This window comes from Arctopsyche grandis, chromosome 10 (genome assembly GCF_051622035.1).
Source record: "Arctopsyche grandis isolate Sample6627 chromosome 10, ASM5162203v2, whole genome shotgun sequence".
Lineage (NCBI taxonomy): Eukaryota > Metazoa > Arthropoda > Insecta > Trichoptera > Hydropsychidae > Arctopsyche > Arctopsyche grandis.
In genome coordinates, this window is record NC_135364.1 from 10,721,621 (window position 1) to 10,746,438 (window position 24,818).

At 32.2% G+C, this 24,818-nt stretch overlaps 1 protein-coding gene across 1 annotated transcript; it reads left to right on the forward strand.

The window, feature by feature from the left end:
• Positions 1–8,673: 8,673 nt before the first annotated feature.
• LOC143917557 (ATP-dependent DNA/RNA helicase DHX36-like) lies at positions 8,674–23,994 on the forward strand. Its single transcript, XM_077439095.1, has 22 exons — positions 8,674–8,858; positions 9,472–9,587; positions 9,754–10,099; positions 10,184–10,370; positions 10,523–10,743; positions 10,897–10,995; positions 11,077–11,112; positions 11,653–11,797; positions 19,717–19,927; positions 19,997–20,116; positions 20,200–20,354; positions 20,432–20,562; positions 20,640–20,820; positions 20,886–21,049; positions 21,144–21,297; positions 21,495–21,631; positions 21,719–21,907; positions 21,984–22,148; positions 22,223–22,439; positions 22,651–22,825; positions 22,979–23,058; positions 23,128–23,994. The coding sequence occupies exons 1-22, from the start codon at positions 8,765–8,767 to the stop codon at positions 23,423–23,425; spliced, it is 3,621 nt and encodes a 1,206-aa protein (XP_077295221.1). The 5' UTR covers positions 8,674–8,764; the 3' UTR covers positions 23,426–23,994.
• Positions 23,995–24,818: the final 824 nt, after the last annotated feature.

Consider the following 24,818-nt stretch of genomic DNA (forward strand, 5'->3'; position numbering starts at 1 on the left):
AATTCTACGAAGTGTAATCGATTAAATACTTGATGTTTGCACATTTTAAGACGTTTGAGCAATAAATTTAATTCGCCCATAGGTATATACATATGTATATTAACACGTCCGTTTATGTGCGGTGTTATTGAAGGTGGACGGGAGAGTTGAAGGGTGGGGTTGAGAAGGGGTGGTTTATGGGAGAGGTTACCAGCTTGATACATAAATAAAGTTACTTGCAGCTTCCCATTGCTCTGGATAAATTTATATCTCAGTCTTTTTGACAACAGGGTGATCGCGACAATTCGAAATACCCGAAAGTATAAATAAATCGTACATACGTATATATTTAAATTGAAAAAAAATAAAAACAAAATACTTTTCAAATTAAAATACGTTTGAAAATTTAGGTTCGTACATATGTACATATATATTTGGTTATTTATATTTTTATCTATTGAATGCGTAGTTAACAGTTGGAATTTATTATTTTAATATATGTATATGTATATACGGAGGTCAAAAAGTGATATATATATGAATATGTAATTATAAGAATATTGAAATGAAGTCATAAATTTAAGAGCTATCACAACCACCCTGTGATGCTGGGAAGATGGTAGCTTTTGTACCTTGGTTGATGGTAATGGAGGCAAACGGGACGGCGGCTCTAATACAATTTAATGGAATTGAGTTTCAATCGGAACTCGGATGTGTCTCTGAGGACAGAGCTGACTCAATAGACAGAGACAGAATATTATCCCGACATAACCGACTCTCTCCTAAAGCTAAACATTCCAAATACAGGTTGTTCGTTTCACCGCATATTCTGTATTTTATACAGAAATCAAGCGCCAATTAAGAACAAGCCAGTCTATTAGAACCCGTACAATACATATGTGTATAAATAATATTATTCGCGCGACAGGTAAAAGAATGGTCATTAAATTAATTTCAATTCCGACTCGTTTAACCCCCCTCGTAAGAATTTTATCGCGCTTGGGGTGTTTTTTGCCCCGGAGGTAATTGGAATCGGTGCTTTCCCCCCTCGCTCTCGTCTCTCGTTGAATTGTGTATAAAGGATGGCAACCGTAAGAACAAACTTCTGCTTTTGATTGATCGTCTCAAATCAATTCCCAGTTAACACGGGGAAACCTTCAGTTTTACCTCTTGGTTCTTAGAAAACCTGTCGGTTCACTTTGAAAGATTGCCGAAGACGAAACCTCTCGAAAATTGGGGCTATTTGAGCGAAGTTTATTTTTTCAGGGAAAACTTTGCACTGTCGTCGTCAATAGGGTATTTCAATTGATTTATTCGATTTGGCCGTTAATTATATACGCTGATAAAATTTCTAATTCATTTCAAATATATATTATGTCATGTTCACATTTTATAATAAAGTAAAAAACTGCAAATGTTTTTATTTATTTCCTCGCCTTCGTATTTCGATAAATAAAGTTTCCACCGGCTGTCAGGAAAACAAAGATAGAGTTTTACCCTAACAGTCGATGTCCATTCGTATTTCTATATTGTTATATGCATATCTATGATTTAGGGCTAACGCTGATATTTTCAAACTTCTTTATGCTTAAGTCATATAGCGTAATTTATACGATCCTGGGCCAGACATTTTCAGCTTTTTTCAATTGAAAAATTTCTTATATACATATAATATGTACATGAGCCGCTATATTAAAAAGTGGCGGAAGTCCAATTTTCAGTTCTAAAAACATTATTTGTGTTTGACTTATGTAATTCACAAATTGAATTCGATATTTCCAAAATCTGGGGAAAGCAGAATAAACGTATTACAGGCCAACAATATTTTTTAATATTTAATGTTTTGCGAAATATTTCTCGAAATGAATAAAAGTGGACCACTTTCAAATATAGCGGCTCATATAAGGATGTTTCTCGTATACTGACTATTGAATTATACCAAACACTGATTTTTTCGTACATGATTTTTTCGAATACTGATTATTCCAGACAAATTATTTCGGACAAAAAATAATATTTATTAAAATAAAAATAACATAAGCGCTTACATTGTTCAACCACGAGTCAATCAATTATTAACGGAATCATCAGTGTCCGCTAAAAACATGTATGGAAAAATCAGTGTCTGGAATAGTCGGTGCACAGAAAGATCACGTCTGGGAAAGTCTTTCCGCAATGTTCGTGTGTGGAAACATTCTGTATGAAAATATCCGAACACCGTACATATATATGTACATATGTATATAGGCATATAGCCAGCAGTATGGCTCGGTGGTAGTGTGTATGTTTAGCACCGAGTGATTATTGGGTTCGAGCCCGCTATACTGCCGGTCAGACTTGGGTGTTTTTGAGTCCAAGTCGATCGTTTCTTATCAGAGTTTGCCAATTTTAACTTATCATTGTTGAAACGATTCTTTAAAATTGGCAAAAAAAATCTTCCTACCTGTTGTCACAAATCTTCTGTATTATGCAAACTAAATCTAAAATCTAAAATCTAAAATGTATCAATGGATTAATTCTATAATTATAATTTAATAAATTATTAATTACGTGTTCTTCAGCTTCTCGAAATAGAGTGATTTATGTAATGAAAATGCCGCATTGTTTGTAATTAACTGTCCATGAAGGCGCATTGGAGTCTTCCTGTCAAGCCTTCTTGGTATATATTTATGTAAAATAAAATATGTGTATAAAATTGTATATTATTAATAAAAAAAATTTAAAAAATCATTCTCATTTAAAATAATAAGAAGTTAGACCTTCTTGATAGTAAATATAAAAAAAAATCCACCCAAATCCAAGACTCAGAGATGTATGAAACATAGATCAAAGATAGATATTTCCCAAAATTTTCTCTATGCTGGCAAAAATCTTTCAATGAAAACTGGAAATTTCCGATAGTGACTTCCGATTTCCAGATATCTAAACTCATCCCCAAATACGACGTAATTAGGGAAAAGCGAAGATTGAAATATTGATAATCCCAACATTAAAACATTTGCCATTTACGGTTTTGCACAACCCGCGTATTCCTATACGTGGCATCCCTATTTTATCCCTAAAAGTTACCATCGCTTCCCTGTCGGGGGTCCGCAGATTGTTCTGACATTTGTCTCCGTAACTGTATGTATAGGTACAATACGTCCCGCAAACATTTGTTCGCATAAACTACCAGATAACTATTGCGAATTTCAAACGTAACTACACGACACTACCAGAAAACAACTCTTCCGCCTACACACACGTTCATTCGATTAAAATCAAATATTGCTAACCGTGCAAAAGAAAATGCGAAAATCGACGAGCAAATTTCTACTCCGAAAAGAATGCGTTTGTGAAAATTTCATAACAATACATGAAACGGTATCGAAAAATTGCGACTCTCATAGGATGGGTCGAAACTGGTTGTGATTTCAATAATGATATAAATAAATTTTAAATGCACATGTTATAGCAATTATGTACATATGTATAATTACATATGACGTATTGTTCAAGTCACCATGAAGGTGTCTCTAACACACCTCCATTCATCTGTGTTTTGAGCAACTCTCATATGTACATCCCACACATTTTACTTATTTCATGCACCTTTAGGTCACAAGTTGGGGCCTTCCGAGCACCTTTTTTATTCTCTCGGGTACCATTTGGGAACTTTTTTTTCCATCTATCGTCCGTTCTTCAAGCTACGTGACCCGCATACTCACGTACATACTCACTTAATTTGCGCGAGCAGGATACAACAGGAACAAGAGGAACAGGCTTTTCCTCCCGTATTAATGTGCGCGCGCACATTAATACGGGAGGAAAAACCTGTTCCTCTTGTTCCTGTTATACCCTGCTCGCGCAAATTAAGTGAGTGTGTACGTGAGTATGTACCGTTTACCATGCACCCTTTTTTATCTTTCGACTTAAGATCTTTCGATTTTCGATCTTTGCCTTCCGATATTTGTGTTTTCTGTAATTTAACATTCTGACCCCTTTCCTATACCTTCTCGTTACGCCGAGAATACAGCAATTCAAACTTATTAAGACTTTATTTGATACAACATGTTAAAGGTTAAATTATTAAATTATTTTCTCTTGTTTTCTTCTGTAGGCCGTTGTGGCGCATTAGGTTCTTCCTGTAATACTACAATATTTCAAAACTATACATAAATAAATAAAATGTACATATTCCCCTAAAATTTAAAAATATCAACAATTACAATAAATTCAAATCATTGTCCATATTGATATTGTTCACTCAGATAAGCGAAGTTCAGAAACCGCAATCGGCCTTACCTGAGGTAGTGTTAGTTGATTGTTATGGTATGGTCCGCCGCGTCGTTCGCTTATACGGACTCGCCGTCTCAATTCTATTCCCTTCGTAGTACTGGCGAATTGTTATGTATAGGCGCTCCGTCTGAAACAAAACATTCTTTAATTTACTCGTATCAAGCATGTATGGAATTTTCACTAAGAATATTCTGATTTGTATTTTTTATTAAAAATAACATATACAATTTTAGAGTCCAAATTCCCTCAGAACAAATCAGTGCGGAGCACGGAAACAAATAACGAAGCCTTGGAATGATAAAAAAGATGTTATGAAGAAAAGTAGGCTATTTAGGATATATCTGTTAGCATAATAATGAAAAATTATACTCATCACTTTAAAACAGATTATTATAATTCAAAAATTAACTTTTTTTTGTCCATACCTAATTTTCTGGTTTAGTCACGACACGCCACTGGCTCAGAGATAGCATCGATGAGCATTCCTGAAACAAATATAATCAAACTATGAAAAATTTCAGAAATAATAGGATTCGGGATAACACACACACACACTCATTTGGGTGCATAGACAGTTTGAGATGCGTCAATTGAACGATATGACGTGTGTGCGTAGATACACACCACACACCTACATATGTGGGCTCAGGTCCAGACAATATAATTAGTGGTTTCGGCATACACAAAGAAACCTGTACAGGGGCCGAACTGCACTGTGGCTGTTCATCGACGTGTAGTTTGGTTTGACAATCGCAAACACAGATTTGCGCAAACCGGCGGACCGTCAAAGTGTTTAGATTGCGCCTCGGTGGGCAGATAGCCCGCTATTCGGACAACCGAACTAAATCGGCCACGATGCACCTCTCTGGTGACGCACAATTCGTTAAAAAGTGGATACATACCCACCTAGCTGTTTCGACTCACCTGCAATAAACACAGGTGCTTCGATCGAGGGTTTTCCAACACGACTATGGTGCATATTAATCGTGCTGATAAAAAATAAAGCGATTTCCATCGGAAAATCTCCGCTGTTTTAATCGCAATAAAAATTAACCAGAAATACAAAACATTTAGTTCTGAACAGGACCAGACGACACGAGAGACTGAACGTTTTCAAGTTCATTCATGACAATATACTGATTTACCCCCAATCCCACATCTAGCACATTGTTCTTTCGATGACCAACCAATACTCAACATCCTTGAAGAAATACATCTGGCAATTGCAAATATAATAGAACCTAAAATACCTAGCTCTATGCGAACCGAAGCTATACCTGCTATCCTGTTAATTCCCCGAATAACAGGTAATAATAGTTCGAGTGTACTATTTTTTTTTTATTATACATCAATTAATCAAGCATTCTCGTCTAACAGTTAAACTGGAAACAGATTAAGAATGGAAAAAAAGTACATGAAAATACAAGTAAAAATACATAAATGGAAGAAAAGAAATAGAGAAAGATAAATAAACATGACATAAAAAATCTTAACTGATCAACTCAACGGTTCTAATTGATCGCGACTTCCGTAACTTAGGAAGTGGTGCAGAAAATGACGAGAGATGTGACAAATAAGTAGAGGTAGGACCGGAAACGTGCTTTTTCCAGGAATCAGGGCGTTTTGGTTCTATTTACAAAGCTAGAGTGCAAAACAAAAGGTTCATCATAAAATTGAACAACGCACAGTGAACAATTAACAATGAACGGCACGCTTCCGGTCCTACCTCTAGTTATAATTTGTAACTCGCAACAGCAATCCACAAGTATACAACAAAACCACTTATGTACATGCATTTTAAAAAGTACGATGTCTTGTTTAGCATTTCTTCGCTAATTTTTCCCAATCCAAACATTGTTTTTCTGATACACTCTATTTTTCTTTGGTAATCGTGAATCTGGAAAAAATTCAATGTGAGTTCTATAAAATTCGAAAATAAATGGAGACTAGAAACGAACCGGGACCTCATATCTGACCAAGTTTATTTGGTGAACGAAGCTCGATGGATGCGACCTCTTTGAGACTATACTTGACACATATTCTTCGTTTCCGCTATAAGTTTGGAATATATTTTAAAATTATAAACTACTACGCCATCTGAAAAACGCGTCGAAACATAATGTAAAAACGAGTATGAAACGTGATGAGTAGCGAAGCGTAATAATTGGTTTTTGAGCTAAAAATGCAGAGTCGCACTACAAAACAAGTACCTTTTTTTGGTATTGTCTAAAAAAATATCAGGTACTCATCCGTAGAACATGTCCAGTTTAAAAATAAAACCTTTAAAATACGTTTTAGGAGTAGGTTAAAGAGTCGTTGCCGAATTTTCATACATTTGCAATTTATTCCGTTTGTTTTATTTTCCAGCTACTCCTATAATTGTGTTCATACATATTGTATACTCATATTTGGTATAAAATTTTTCGCTCTTTGTAAATATTTATCTACATAACGTACTATTGAGCTATTTATAAGCTCACATTATTTAATCTAAGCGTAAATATACATGAAATTATTAATTAGAAGTTGTACAAGCGCAATAATCTCTTGTCACATGCAGGCGTAGTTAATGGTTTCAAGTAAATTTCATGTACAGAGTGCTCGAAAATATACATACATATGACTATTTGCTTGCGAAAACAATACAGAATACCTAAAATATAACATCTCACAACTAATTAAAATTACTCATTATAAATTACTCAAGTTGATGAGAAATAAAAATATTTTCACTCACACAGAAAATTGAAAAAAATTATTATTTTTTTCAATGAATCTTCCCATATTTGTATATGCATATTGTGTCGATTATTAATTTCTTTGTAAATGCAATATGAATTAACTTTGTGAACATGCAGGTTGTTGTTTTATGTCTCACTGCACATTATACATTCATTAGTGCACATTTCGACAAAACAATATGCGGTCACTACAGATAACTAGACTGGGTTTATACTGCGATTTAAGTTGTTTTGAATTAAAATAGCGCATATTGAAATTCAAAAGTTTCCGTAGTTTATAATTTAAAAAATAGCGCAAAAAATTCCAACACATTTAGACATACAACAAAATAAAAATGTATGTACATACTATGAACAAATAAGTTCAATTTTTAATAACAATATTGTGACTTATTTATTATACCAATGTATTTATGTACATATATATCTCAATATTATTTTCATTAAATTGAAATAAAAGATACAGTCTATCTCTATGAACAATTTGTCGATAAATAAAAAAAAATCAACAAAAAAAAAAATCCAAAGTGAAATATAGAAATGTAGGTACAATCATATGTAGTAAGGAATATTTTAAACTAAGAAATTATATAATTCAATATTAACATTTAATTTAGTTTTGACATATCATTTATAATTATGTTTTCATCAGTTTTGCTCACTTTCAGCTTGTTGTGAATTTATGTATCCTTGAATGTCTAAATTGACCGGACTAATATTCGTCGCTCAACTGTAAATATTGACTATTGGAAAATTGTAAATTTTGAAAGATAAATTAAACATTTTAATTTTTTACGTTTATTTTGTAATTGCGAAACTCCATTTTACTAAACTTTTCTATTTAATATTTCGATATAAGTATAAAATCTAATATAATTAGGTGACTTATGTACTTCGTATTATTTTTAAATAATCTAAAAGTATTACTTTTTTTTCAACTTTTAAGTTCAAGCGGTCACTATATATATGTTCTATCAGGTCTGGGCAAACTTTTCGAATAAAGGGCCGCAAGTAAAATACTATATTTACAGTCATCCAAAAGAATTTCAACATAAAAAATAAGTGATCCTCTAATAACCAACAATTTGGGAATCGGGCCGCAGTTTGCCCAGGCCTGTGTTATACATATGTTCAGATTCGGTCTCCATTCGGGCCCGAAAGTGAAACGCCCGAAAACGCAAAGATCGGAAATCGAAAGATCTTAAGTCGAAAGATAAAAAAACGGTGCATGGTAAACGGTACATACTCACTTAATTTGCGCGAGCAGGATACAACAGGAACAAGAGGAACAGGCTTTTCTTCCCGTATTCTGCGCGCGCACATTAAACAAGGCTGTATGACAAAAAGAGAGATAATTTCACCGCATACCACTCATATATATTATATATATACATAGTACCGTTTATCATGCACCCTTTGTTTTTGATCTTTCGACTTACGATATTTCGATTTTCGATCTTTGCCTTCCGATATTTGCGTTTGCGCCCGTGAGGTAGACCCGTTCAGATTTTGTACAAATACACACTATGGTTATAAATGTCAAATCGAATAATTTTATCGGATAAATTTCTTTAAATTCTATTATTTTATGACCAAATTATAAAATATTATGATGATTGAATTCTCATTATTTATTTAAGAAATAACTCAATAATACGTAAAATGAAATTGGCCGTAAGCGATACGTTAGCGTACGAACTGTCAAAGCACTCGAATACGGTTGGCGGACTTGGCCGGTGTAATTGCGTCAGATTTGAAGTTTTAACATGTGGGTCTGCTTGAGGGGCTCACGTGGGACTGTTGTACCCCGTCATTGGGGGCGCAGCTCCCTAAATCTAGGAACACATCAACTCAATCAAGGTTATTTTCCCTCATTTCCATCTCCTCGTGTGTTATTCAACATAACCTGTATTTTTATAGAACATTCCACACACATTGTTTATTTTTTATATCATCAATAACGCGGTTAATTGATATTATTAGAATACCAAATTCAAGATACGACATTTCTTATTAATATATATACGTATTCAAACCATAAGAAACTTCTTAATAAAAATTACTATATCATTTAGGATCAATATAGGACGTATGAGTTCATAAAATGTACGTCAATTTTGTATAAATAAGCACAAATTGAGGATCCATCTTTTATAAATCTATACATGTATTATATAAACTATAAAAAGACCATAAAATCGCCTTTAACAGACAAATCTAGATTTTTTTCATGAGATCGCAGCTAATGAACATAGTAGTTAATAGATTATGGTAAGGTCAGATACTAAAATTCCCCAGACGTCTTTATAAAGCGGACAGTAGTCTTATTATATTGTACTGATTGTGATCAAATTTAAAGTTTTAACTACTAGCTAAAAGCAAGAGCTTTTATTATGCAGTTCTGTCGTATTGAATTTTAGAAAATATAACTGTCTTTCCTTACAATATCTATTTACTCAATTTTTTTTTTCAGATGCTAAAACGTTTCACAGTATTGTTGTTGATCTGAAGACCATTAACAACAAAAAACTTCCTAATACATCCTACTCAAAATGGATTAAAACCAAACATGTTTTGGAAGAAAGACAAGTATTTACCATTTAATTTCAAATTAGTTAATGTGAATATTTATATTTAAAGATTTACAACACATATTTTGCAACAGTTTCATTTTAGTTGTGTTTGTATATTTGTTAAAACTAAAATGTATGACAAAGAAATTTGGTATCGGATTGATGATAGCCTTTTTTTTCAGTTTTCACTTTCGAAGAATTCATCACATTTAAAACTATCTTCAAATTGCTTCAACATATATTCGAAAAATAACTTTAACGATTCTATATCAAACGTTTTATTTCGAAACGCATCTCTTTCAAATCACATACATCTATCGAGTAGATTGACACACACCGATTCACCTAAACGAAATCTGCGAAACGTAATAAAAACACCCGAAGGTCGTCTCGGTGAGGTCGATCCATTTAACATTAACGATGATGAAGATTTGGACAGTATACACAATAGAGACGTATCGAAGAATACGCTGCCACAACATTCCAAGCGAATCAGACTGCCTCCTAGACATAAAATATCTGAAAAAGGTATTTCAAAATATTTTATTCCATCAAAAATTTTATTTTCATTTTTATTTTATTTAATAATATTGTAATATTATTAATGCATAGAAATAGAAACAGCTTTCCCGAATCCCCTTGCAACTTTGAACAATTATCAGAGTACTCTTCAAAAAAAGGTTTTTGAAATATCTTATAAACACTTTCCATTAAAAACCATAAAATTAACAAAGGCTAGTGCAGCATCATGGACTTGTAGGATCAAATTATTGGAACCTGAGATAGTAGAATTTGAGGGGTAAGTAACAAATATTGCATTAATTCAGGAAATTAAATTTTCTTTATATGTATGTATATTATTTAATTTTCATATTACGCTTGTTATCTTGATATCGCAAATGATTAACTGTGTAATTGCTAAAGCTTGTTGTATATTATTTTTGTTTTTAGTCAAAATACATCGAAAGCTGCCGCGGCAAAATCTCCATTTTTAAAATTACTTCACTGGCTATATACAAATAAGCATATAAACGAAGCTGGATTGCCAATTCATTCTGAAGAAATAATTTCTAATTTTAAAGTAGGCCTCAACCAGCCAAATATTGTAAATATTCCTAAAGGTGGAGAAGATTCTATGAAAAAATTGATTGAAACGTATCGAAATGATATTGGTCAGTACCATAATGAGTGATATAATACATATTTTTAATACAATATCAATGTTCCCATGAATTTAGTACATATATAGATTATTTTACTGCAAATATTATTAACTAATCACTATACGTATGTATTTCAAAAAATTGTTTATGTTCTGATTTTAGAACCACTTGTTAAACTTATAAACCAGGATAATAAAAAACCCAATGATAATCTTCAAATGTTATCAGATGTCGCAACTACATCAGAACTTATGGAAGAAGGTAAAATATTTGTAATTATTTTATTTTCTGTTGTTCATTTATTCAATATATTATGTTATGTAAAAGTTATTTTTATTTTAGAAGGTGAATCTGAAAATATCTACAATTGGGATTTTGGTAAGTCTATAAATGTTTCTAAAAATTAAGTAACCAACCGAAATGTTTTTACTTCATCGCTATAATGAAATATCTACATATACAGTAGTATTTTCATAGAAAATTTTAACTTCGATACTTTTACAATTCATTCATTTTAACTTTATTTATATTTTAATCAAAACAATCTGGGCAAAATTATAATACTCTGTCTAAATTTAATATATTATATAAGATTACTATATTAATCATATGAAGAATTGTAAATAGATTTTAGAGAGTCTTTAATTAATATTATGTATTAGATGTATTATGAGCATTTATAAGTATTGTAAATAGGTTTTTGAGCTCTTTTTCCTATTATGCTGTATATTAACATTAGAATAATATAATATTTTAATTACTAACAAAAATAAAATAAAATTGTAAAATAGAAAATGATTGGTAGATCAGTAACTATTAAAATAGATATAAGATGCATTGTCAACATAATTTAGTAATAATAAAAAGCATTTAAAAATCAACAAAAGAAATTAATCATATTAATTTATTTCTATATAGCATCAGGCCTTGAATATAATGATCCCATTTTTGGAACTCCACATTGCGAAAAGGACAAGGAATTAGTAGCGGAACGCTCATCTTTCCTGCTTAATAAACTTGAAAAACGCTCAGAAGAAAGTCATCTACCAATAACAGATTACAGGTTTGCATCATTTAAAAAAATATTCATTAGTACTTATTGGTTATATGGACGCAACCGAGCATTCAGTACACACGCTTGCACTAACACCATCAGTACACTAACTTGCACATACACGGCAGTTACATGAATTTGGTAGGTTCTCCAAGAATTTTTATTTAAGAATTAATCTATTTTTACAAACCTCCTTTACGTTTCACTTACTATTATTACTACTAAGTTTGACCCACTCTTCTTATTACTAAGCTTGACCCACTGAATTGGAAAATTTTCGCTCGTTAATTCAAAATCTAGTATTGCTGTACTTAAATTAAGTATTGATATCAATATTCAGATGTTTTTCCTATATATTATGATTTTTAATTATTTTAAAATACTTATAATTAATTATCTAGCGAATTTTAAAGTAAAAAATATTTTTTTTACACATTTTTTCCCGTTCCATTGATTTGGCCAGTTTTATATATCACTAAGTTTATAAAGATTGGTTTTTATTTACATTTTTATATCTAAACGCATTAATTAGAGCGGTAAATGACTTTAAATGACGTAATAAGATGTTCTCATATGGAAGTCGAATTTTCAGTTCCAAAAACACTATTTCCGTTTGACTTAATTCACAAATTGTTATCATTTCTTTTAATTCGATATGTCCAGAGTCTAGGGAAAGCAGAATAAACGTATTACAGGCCACCAGTATTTTTTAATATTGCTAAACGCAAATCATTATAGTCAATTTTTTGCAAAATATTTCTTGAAATTAATAAAAGTGGACTTCTGCCACTTTCAAATATACTAGCTAATATTTAGTTCGCTTCGCAGCTCTTGAGTGAGTTGGCCGAACAATGACTTACATATATGAAACACCAGTAGGCACAATATGCGCTAGAGTAGGAATCTCCATTTTCTATTTGATTGTGAGTTAAAATAATATTTGTTAATTTATTGGCTATTCTTGAGTAACATTTCTTCATAATTTTGAATAATATCGTATTATTTATTGGAAGAAATCATCCAATTTTCGAATTTCTTAACAGTCAAGGGTCAACAACCTTTTTATGTTCAAAGAGTCAACAACCAGAATATAAAACGAAAAACGCTTCACAGGATTTGGTGACGCTATGACATTTTGTTCTTTTGATTTAGTCCTCGCCGTGATCTTTTCCTGTTGACGCGTATTTACGATACTTTTAAAATTGTATTCGATTTACTTTTTGTACTTTGTATTCATATTGAGTGTTGCGTTTGTCAACTATTAAATGCCGACTTTTTCTTTAAAAATTGGGTAATTTGATGATTTAAAATAATATTGTAGCTGTGAATACACGTAAGTAAAAAACAAATTGCTTTTGTTATATTTGTGAGAGAGTACATAACTACATAGTATTTCAGCTATAACTTCGAAAGTTTACAATCTCTATTTTGGTTGTTCTATTGGAGATCAGGATAAAAGTTACGCACACGTTATCGAACGCATTCTTGTCTCCTCGACCCGGTGATTAAAAACTTCATTTGTGAAGTGCCTTATTTTATTTTATGAAACTTTTTTCGTTCTAAAAAACGAAAGCTTTTTTTCGTTCCTAAAATTCGTGGAAAATTAGATTTAGTGCATTTAAAAAAATATTTATCCAGTCGATATTATGTTTTTCTAAAAGTTTCAATATTTTTAATATACATTTCTGTAAGTTTGTCCATTACTTCTACCATTCCAAAATTATACCGAATTATTAATTTTACCGAACCGAAAAAAAATATCGGTTTTCGTTCCGGCAAAAATAACGGTTATTCCAGTTTTCGGTTTGGGTCCCTGAGATATATATTGAGTTTGGATTTTTTACGTAGTGTTTGGGTGTAGAACTTGGAAAGGGTGATTCCCCTTTTTTAGATCGAACGCTTAGAATAAATATATGTAGATGGCAGTATATGAATTCGTGAAAACAAAGCTTGCAATGAGCTTATTTTTATTACATACCTCTTTTATTATATCTAAAATATGTACGTAGAATAGTAACAATAGATGAAGTTTTTTTTTTTTTAATTCCTGATAATTTTCATATATGTATTCGAAAATAAAAAATAAAAAAGGAATAAAGATGAAAAAGATTAACACAAAAAAATGATTTATTCGAAAATGTTAAATAATTCCTAACAAAAGCTAAACACTTTACATTTCCTTTTATATTTAATTATTCATATAAAGTATAGTAAATATATCAATAATTTATAAATCATTATGAATATAAAATAAAAATATTGTTGAGCATGCAAATTTACCGGAAAATCGCAATACCAGGAACGGGAATTGCATGCGTTATTGTGTCATTGCAGCGCATGCCGGGTTCAGCTAGTATCTTATAAAATTTGCATTATTTTTAAATATCTTTACTACTCAATTTTAAAGATTTTTGAGTCGCATAAGTATTTAAGACACAATAACTTGCCATACTGATAAAAAAAAATGTACATATATATGTACATATATCAGCATTGTATGTTTATAGCACCCTTATACGCACAATGAAAATTTTAAATAAAAATTTTCAGAATTTTCCAACCAATACTTTTAGAGATACTCTCATTTCTAAATTCGCGCATACTCATATAGAAATCATTCCCAATATACACAAATGTTGTACACACATAATCAATTATGTAAATATATACGTATACATATTTTCGTAAAATTGAAATTTGTTTGCGGCCTTTGTCCTTAGATATTTATAGGAAGGTGACGGGCAAAAAAGGTCAACGAATCGCTGAGGGTTATGCCCTTCGACCGAGGCTACGGGGAAAAGGACCCTGAAAACGAAGGTCTTATTTTCCCGGGTGAAGGCCTCCAATGGCCTCCACAGAGGCGAGGCCAGGGCCGAAAGTTGTCCTCGCTCCTGGCCTCGGTTTCAGCCTCGATCGGAAAACTGGCCTTGGGCGAGTCCAACCCTAGGACGGGATGTTTTGAACTTGGCATCGACCTCTCTCATCCAGTCCCGGTCCACGGTCGTTGAACACGACCTACGTCACCACACCTTGAACGGATTCGCACATGCGCGAATCACTCATCTCCACTGTCAATATTATTATTGCCTTGACGAATTCGGAATGCGATAACAGCATGCGTGGAGCCATGTCCGCACTATGAATACTTTTAAACAGATTTACAAATATATATTTCAAGTTGAAAGTTGATCCTTTTTTAAATACCTCCTTTACGTTTCACATGGCTTTTTACCTACCACTCGTTGACTCATTTCGATGATAGGGATCGCGGCTTGCTCCTAGTAAACCGCGCGCGGACATGTCACCTTGATTTTGTTGAACATGAACATCCACTATGTACAAGTGTGTGCAATGCACACAGGCGGCCGAAAGAAATGAGAGTCGAAAAAATTATATTCTTTAAAAAATACAAAACAAGACATAGTACTTTTTAAAATGCATTTAATTTATTGTTAAATAAGTAAAAAAACGTACGAACGCATTGACTCATATGGACATATGTAGGGCTGTAGAGAGAAAATCCGGACCCCGGTTCAAATTTGAAAATCCGGGCCCCCATTTTAGTAAAAAAAAATCATTTTAAAAACAATGCTGTCATACATGAAATAAAAATTAAACATATAACTTATAATAAGCCAGCAGCATAGCTCGGACGTTAAGCTTCTGCTTACCGTCAAGAAGGTGCCGGGTTCTATCCCTGAGTATGCTGTTGGTCAGACCTGGATTTGTGACTCCAGGTTGATCATTTCCTATCAGAGTTTGCCAATTTTCTCTGATTTCATTGTTGAAACGGTTCCCGGAAAAAAAATTGGCTAAAAATCCTTCCTACCTACTATGTCACCACTATTTGAAATTTGATGGATGTACAATAAAAATTTATGTACAATTCATAGATGTCTCGTTAATTTGCGAGTTTTTTCAGTGTCTCGCAATTCAACGACTTATAATTAAAAAAAATGCTGCATTTGTATTTGTAATTGGCCAGGAAGGCGCATTGGGATTTTCCTGTAAGGTGTTCCTGGTATATATGTAAAATAAAATAAAAAATAAATAAAATAAAATATTATTTATAGAAAAGCAGGTACATAGTAGGTAATAATGTATTGAATTTGGGATGATTTTTTCTGTGAGAGCTTTTTAAAATGTCTCTATATACATATATGTATGTACTAGATTGATACATGTTCATTCTGGGTTAAAATAATCAACATATAAAACAGTTGAATAATAAAAATGAATTCGTAAACGACAAATATTATCAATTTAAAAACTAACTTTGAACTAAATCCAGTCTACCGTTCGAAATTATACAGCAAAATTTTAACGTGTTTGAATAACGTATTTTTCTAAAGTCGTGTAAAGACAAACGGATACTTTTAACGATTAAAATCAATCATTTATTAGTATATTTCTGTTGAATTATTCTAGGAATAGTACGTGCATCACATTTGCAGTTTTAAGTTAAAATTTTCATAGCAAATTTGCAAATAGGTAAATGTGAGAGATTTTATCTTTATTATCGATGTAAACATGTACTAATCTCGTACTTTTAACTGTCCGCTTGTTACTTGCTTTAATCGGCCAATAGTTATTTTACTAATTTGTCTTGGATATTGTGACGAGGGAACCGATCATTCTGAACACCAGAATGGATCTTGCCCTAAATTTTATTATGCCATAAAAAGTAGGTAAAATCCGTCACTCGAAAACAGTTATACCATTTTGCTTAATGTCCAAAAAACCCTAAGAGTATAAATGACAAATAATGCTTTTATACTTTTGCTAAAAATGTACATTTTATTTGCGGGGAACCCGGGCTCCGGGTTATTTGCATACCCCCCCCCCCTCTCGTCAGGCTTGTATATATGTACATATGTATAAAGCAATTTTGAGCATTGCTTACGAATACTGATTTTAACACTAGAGACATCTATTGACAAAATGTCGAAACGTGATGTCGCAGCGATACGTAATAATACTTTTGAGCGTGAAGCGTAAGCCACACTACTAAACAAGTACTAAAGAAAAATAGAGTGTATCAAAAAACAATGTTTGAATTGGTAAAAATTAGCGAAGAAATGCTTAATCCACTGTGAGATATTTCAAAGACTGTATAAGAACCAACCATAGAACTGAAATTGTTTCTGTCTTCATTTTATTTAGAGTCGGTTTAAAGGTCAATGAAGTCAACCTATACATATAACCAGGGCCGCGCCTAATATATGTACAGATGTGTGCAACGCACACAGGCGGCCGAAATATAAAGGCGACCCAAAGAAATGAGAATCGAAAAAATTATATTCCTTAAAAAATACAAAACAAGATATCGTACTTTTTAAAATGCATTTAAGCTATCTTGTTGTATACTTGTGGATTGCTGTTGGAAGTTACAACTTGTAACACACCCGAACTATAATTCGGGGAAATTATGGGAGAGCGGGTATAGCTTCTGTCCGCATAGAGCTAGGTCTTATATGTTCTATTATTTTTGCGAATGCCAGATGTATTTCATCAAGGATGTTGAGTATTGGTTGGTCATCGAAAGAACAATGTCCTATATGTGGGATTGGGGGTAAAAACACTATATTTTCATGAACTAACTTGAAAACGTTCAGTCTCTCGTGTCGTCTGGCCCTGTTCGGAACTAAACGTTTTGATTTTCTGTCTCTTTTTCTGGTTAATTTTTATTGTCATTAAAATTTTCAAAACTAAATTTCTCACAAGCTAGGATTTTTGCATGTACTTTATTTTATTTTTTTAATTTTATTAATATAATTTGTATAACAAATGCTGATAAAATTAAAGAGAGGTCGATTTAATTTTGCACACATGCGGCCAAACTCCTAAGCGCGGCCCTGGGTAGGGTCCATTTTACCCTGCTGGTTTCAAAACGTTTTTTCGAGAAAAATCTTCAACCTCCTTTAAGGTCTGAACTGTGAACTAAGTATTGAAATCAATGCTCCACCCATTTATCATTAGTCAATTGAAATCCAACCCAAAAATAAAAATTAATTGACCGAATGACGTTTGCTGGCTTGGGTCATATTGGTCAAGAAATGTAAGGTAACATCGGTGTAACGAGTGCACCAAAGAGGAGTGTTTGAGTGTAAAGGGAGCAGCTCTGCCCTCATTTCGCGTATTGGATCGTTCTACTGTACTTTCTAGGACTTACATATATTTAACTGCAGTGGGTATTGTTGCACAAAATTTCCAATTTAGCGAATACAATTTACTGTAACTTACTGTACGCTTTTGTTTTTTTAGGTAGTTTTGCACGTGTCAAAAACGTTATCACGCCTGATCTATGCCAGGCCAAAACTCATACCCTGGAGTGTTTTCAGTGATATTGACTTAAGTTTAACAGTTTCCCATATTTGATGAAATGTAGAAGAAAAATGTCGAAATAATAAGATCATACGAATGAACAATGACATAAGACACGCCTATTCACAGCTGGCTTCTACCTAGGCATGCCGTGCCGTACGATTCTGTGTGCCTGCGGCTTTAAGACGCAAACACACTGAATCGTACGACATGCAAGATCGTGGAAGGGCGTTTCTTCAGGTCATTGTTAATTCGTACGATCTTATTATTTCGACAAGTTTCTTCTACATTCAAACATGGGAATCGCCGTTTTCTGTCACGGTTAAAACTATGTTAATGCATATAACATATATATGCATGTCCATTATTCTGGGTGACCGTAAAAAAGTCGAAAATGTTCGTTTACCATGCATACATATGAAAAACGGTTAGTATATACATATATCAGTGGCGTGCGGTAAAACTCTCTCTCCCCCCGTCGTACATCCTCACTTAATTTGCGCGAGCAGGATACAACAGGAACAAGAGGAACAGGCTTTTCCTCCCGTATCCTGCGCGCACACATTAAACAAGGCTGTATGACAAAAAGAGAGATAATTTCACCGCATGCCACTAATATATATTATATATACATAGTACCGTTTACCATGCACCCTTTTTTACTAACCTCTTATACGTTTCACATGGTTTTTTATCTTTCGATTTTCAATCTTTGCCTTCCGATATTTGCTATTTACATACCTCCTCTACGTTTTTCGACCTTTTCACTTTCGGTGCCGTGAGGTAGACTCCATTATTCTAGCTAAATGACCCGCCCATTGCCATTTCAATATCTTCACTCTCTCTATCTACTCTTGTCATACTTCTCACCCACGTATTCCGTTTCCTTTCACTCCTCGTTATGCCGAGCATACATCGTTCTGTACTATTTTGACGAAACTCAAACCTCAAAAAATATACTCGAATTTTTTTAAGCTTCTCTTCACTGTGGTTATTAACACATAATTTGTATAATTATTCATGTCTGTAATACAAAAAGAACCTTTAAAATCGCACTTGCGAACTATCACGAGAAATTTGCTCGAGAAAAGTCATGTCTAAGAAGTGAAATTAAGAAATACATAAAATAAATCGATATTCGACTAGAAATCACTACGCCACTGACTCTGACGATAAAATGGTTACTATGCCGCCATCTTCTGAAATATTGACTTTCGCAAATCCAGAGGTGTGCCTACGTCACGTCAGACGTCACGACCTGTGACGTTTCACATCGTCACTTTTCGTGACGTCACACAACCTTCACTTTCGTTGATGCGAAGTCAGGCACTTTCGTTTTCGTTGGTGTGACGTCAAAATACGTCACACTGTGATCTCTCCTCACTTTCGCTTTCGATTCGAAATGAGGTCCCTCTGCCCACTTTGTGGGTCTCATATGGAGGTCATAACTTTCGCTTTCTGTAGTGAAAAGCGACCCAAGATTCATACTCTTGTAAATGCTTAACACTTTTCTTTATACACATATTGATGACCCTTTTTGTTGTTATTTTTAAAAACCAAATTCCATACATTATGATGATTGAAGTATTTGTTTGTATTTTCAGACAGGATATAATCCGAACAATAGACCAAAACAGAGCCGTAGTTATAAGCGGAGCACCGGGCTGTGGAAAATCCACTCGAGTCCCGTCATATTTATTGGACGATTGGATTGAACGTAATGTAGGAGGATATTGCGATATTTTAATTTCTCAACCTCGCAGAGTTGCTGCTCTCAGTTTAGCTAATCGTGTTGCGAACGAAAGACATGAAAAGGTCAGTTAACCTGTATAAATTTCACTACCGTTAATATATTTTGTTTTAATATCTATTATTTATTTTCAGGTGGGCGATGTTTGTGGTTATCAAGTGCGACTGTCCACAAAGTTGTCAAGGCCTCCTGGTGGGGCTATTTTGTTTTGCACAGCTGGAGCATTGTTACGCAGATTTACTTCGACTCCTGATGTAATTCAAAATAAGATTTTATATCATTATACATAATTTCTTGATTTGACTGTCTATATATACGTATGTGTATATATTTTTAGTTACCTGGGTGTACCCACTTGATTATTGATGAGGCCCACGAGCGTTCGGCAGATTCGGATGCCGTTATTACACTTTCGAAGCGTGCCATGTCTATGAATCCTGACCTAAAATTGATTGTCATGAGTGCAACTTTGGATACAGACTTATTCAGCCGGTATGATTAGACTGCTTTTTTATTACAAATAAATTTGTACTGAAGAGATTGTATCATATTTTATGATTTTTTTTTAGATATCTGGGAAATTGTCCAATTTTAAATGTTCCTGGACTTACTCATCCGGTCAAAAGTTATTTCTTAGAAGATATGCCAAAGGAAGTTTCATTATATTTACGAAATGCTTGGCGTGCCAGTAATTTTGAAGGTATTTGTTAACTTAATTTTTTACAATTTTAAATAAAATATAAATATTTAAAGTTTTTTATTATTTTTTTTTAACAGATTCACAACCTATACTGAACCCAAATGAAGTTGTCACAGTGATTAAATGGGTACATAGGGTAAAGGACGACGGTGCCATTCTTGTATTTTTGCCAGGTTGGGGGGAAATCAAAAAAGTGAAAGATATTTTGGAAAACAATATCCGCAGTTCGGAATGTGCCATTTTTCCAATACATTCCAAGTAAATATTTCTATATTAACACATATACCTTATTTTCTTTTTATTTCCAATTTATTTTATTGCAGACTTTCTAATGAAGATCAACAGAAAATATTTTCACATTTACCTCCAGGCATACGGAAAATAATTCTTGCTACTAATATTGCAGAAACTAGTATCACTATAAACGATGTATCATATGTTATAGATACAGGCATTCAAAAGGAAAATAAAATTATCAATGATCAAGGTACTTCTTTCTTTTGAATCACAAATTAATATAATATTGGCTATCATTATTATATGCATATTTTTATGTACTTAGTTCACTTGTATTGTTTTAGGGCTATCTTCATTAGTCAGTGATTGGGTATCTAAAGCAAATGTAAAGCAGAGAATGGGAAGAGCAGGCAGAGTTAAATCCGGTGAATGTTTTCATATGTATTCTAGGCAAAAATTGCAAACTTTCAACGATAATCCAACTCCTGAAATTTTGCGGTAATTATTATATTAGTTCGATATGTGGTAATTATTGTATAAATAATTACCACATATCGAACTATAATTACCAAAATCAAACGAAAATTTATATTTGTACATACATACATATTGATTCATAAATTTATGAGATTTTTAATGATTTCTATTTCAATATTTAGACCATATCGTTCATTATTTAAATATTTTATTTTCAGTTTACCGTTAGAAAAGATAGTTTTAGATTGTAAATTATACAATGCCAATGATAAGGCTGTGACGTTCCTTCAAAAGTTTCCACAACCACCCAGTACTGAGTCCATTGAAGTAGCTGTGAAAAATCTAGTTAATATGGGTATATATGTATATATCTATTTTTTAATTCAATATCTCAGTACTTGAAAACATTATTAATGAGTATACTCTTTCTTTCCCTAAATAGGAGCTTTGGATCTGTCAGAAAACTTGACAGCTCTTGGGAAGAGGATTGCTACTTTTACAACGCATCCAAAGTTATCGAAAGCGTTGGTTCATTCGGTTATATTTAAAGTTGCTAGCCCTGTACTAGATATTTCGACAGTTTTGTCAAACAATCACGAACTCTTTGTTGGTTTTTCTGAAAACAAAGAAGGTTATTTGTTATTTTTAAAAAAATAAATCTTTTGTCATACATGGTTTCCCATTACTATATTGATTTTTATTTGTAGATATACGTAATTTGAAGAAAGAATATCATCCATCATCTGACCATCAAGCTATTCATTGGGTCAATGAAGAGTATCAAAATATCAAGAAACAATCTGGTTATCTAGTTGCAAATGCATTCTGCAAAGAACGGTTTCTGAGAAAAGAAAAATTAGACTCCTTACAAAGTATAGTACTTTGTTATTTATGTATGATATTGATCAATTATTGTTTTCCTATATTGATTCTTGTTCTGAATTAGGCCTACGTGAATTAAGTATTGGTCATTTAGTAAAATGTAAAATGCTAAATGATGTCAACAATGATGGTCGCTATAATCTTGAAAATGAAGATGAATTTTCTACGGCAGATGAACTTTGCAAAGGTGTATTACTATCAGGACTTAACACGTTTTTGCACTTGAAGGCAAGTGTTAAAACCGTCGGGAAATTAGCTAAAATTAACAAATTTTTGACAGAGTAAGTAGTCCATTTATTCATATATTGAATTTAAACTTTTAAACACAAAATATTTTTTCTCCGAATATGTAAATTAAAGGTGGAATTTTGGTATTAATAATATAGTATTCTTTATTGAACTTTCTCTAAATTGCGTTACAGATTTTATAATATTAATTATTTATGTTAACATTAAATTTATAATAAATTGTTTCTCTTTTAATGATTCTAGGAATGGACAAACTGCTTTCTTGTCATCAGAAAGTATTAATTACAAACTTAATAAAATGACCAATTCTGCTATTCTCCTTTATTGTGGTGCTGTGCATTCTCAGGAACGACGAGGCGTTTTGGTTAAAGATTCTTCTCTAATATCACCTCTGACCGTTTTTCTTTTCTCTTCTCAGGTATAACAATATCTATAATCTAATATATATTTTTTTGTTATTCATTATACACAGTTTTATATACATTAATCTTATTAAAAAGTATTAAAAAGATGATACAATTATTTACTTACTTATATGACTGATACGTGCCACGTGTATTTTTTTTTTTAGATTGACAAACTATATCAAGATGGTGAAAAAGCTATTTTTGGCGTTAATAATGGAAGAATAAGATTAGAATGTTCTCTTAGGTAAATTTATTTTGCATTGTAATGTAATCCAATATTAATTATTTTTAATATATAAATATTATTTTACAGTTCTGCTGACACTTTATGGGAATTTCGAAAAACTATGTGGTCTATTGTACAGTTTTATGTCGAAAATCAAGGATTCAATAACTTCAATAGCCAAAACAACTATTCAAAATTACGAAATGATAGTGATAGTGATAGTGGTAGTGATAATGATGATGATGCAAATATAAGTCATCAGAAAATACAAAATTTTAGAGATTCCTTACTCACACAACTTGCTAAAATATTAACAGCTTGTGAATTACAATCTCATGAACAATTAAAACTTTCAGATGTAGTTAACTCGAATGAGAGTAAATAATTTGTATCAGTAATTTAGGACAGTAGGCAATCTGAATTTGTGAAATTCAAAATATTGTTAGAATTACACACATTTGAACAAATTATAATGGAATTTTAACATTTAGTTACATATATAGATTATGTGTACCTACATAAAGAATAAAACATATTTAAGATTTTATATTGGTTTTAAGATTTTAGAATTTTTCCGGGGGAAAAAATCCGGAAAAAATTATGCAACTATATTTCATTATGTAACTGTTTCAGAATTATTAAAATAAATTTTCCTTTCTGTTTAAAAATATGTAAAAGCTGGTCAGATTGTCACATTTTAGGTCATAAAAAAGGGATAAATATTATTTCATTGCACTATTAGCGAACAAGTAGTATTACCAAACCTTTTTATAATTTTGGAAATATGTAATTAGGTTTACAATACCGGACAAAACATCAATACCGGTATTTCGGTATTATAAATATCAAAACCGGTATCGTAAATATCGAAACAGGTATTACAAAAAAAAACGGGCAATGGAATTATGATACTTGTAGAATAATTTAACATCAGTTTCATAATAAATTTAGTATAAAAAATATATTTATATGATTTCACAAAATTAAAAAAAATGTATGTCATAATCCAAGAAGTGGTAATCCAAGAACAGTTCGATCCGCGGTAGGATTTTTACTTTATCTATGTTTTATTTATGTCATCCTAAATTCCAGGATCTCTGCAAATTATTAAAACTTCACTTGTGATCTTCACTTAAAGATCACAAGCATATATATAATTTCAATTTGTACAAAAACCTTATATTTATTGATTCTTTGAATTAAAATATGAGCTTAAAAAGGCCAGTTCATCAATGGTGGAATCGCGCAATCTGGATCGAATCTTCGTGTACATCAGTCCGGCTGCAGAAAATAATTTTATCAAGAAGCACGAGTAAGAGAATAAATTCGAAACTTTTGATTGTTCATTCTTTCTTACACTTTTTAAAAATATTTCTGCAAGCCACTTTAAAACATCTGTACATATGTATATGAAAGTGCATGAATCTAATCTGGACGACTAACTAGTCGGCCACAATCTATTTAAAGTAACCGATGGTGAATTTTGGTGAATACTGACAGCAAAAAAAAATATAAATTTTCAAGTTTTATTGGTTTTCACGCCTCATGTAATTTTTGTGTTATTGCTTTAACACAAAATATATAAAAGAATAAGAGAATTCTCAGCTTTATGTGCATACAATAAAATGAGATGCAAATAGGTTGAAATATAAGAGAGGTTTTTAAAAAATTAGTCACAAAGAAATTACAGAACAATTCTAAAAATTAGTAAAAAGCCGCGACTGCTCTTGTATCAACTGAACATAATTAAAACGATCCTCTTACAAACCAATCGAGTT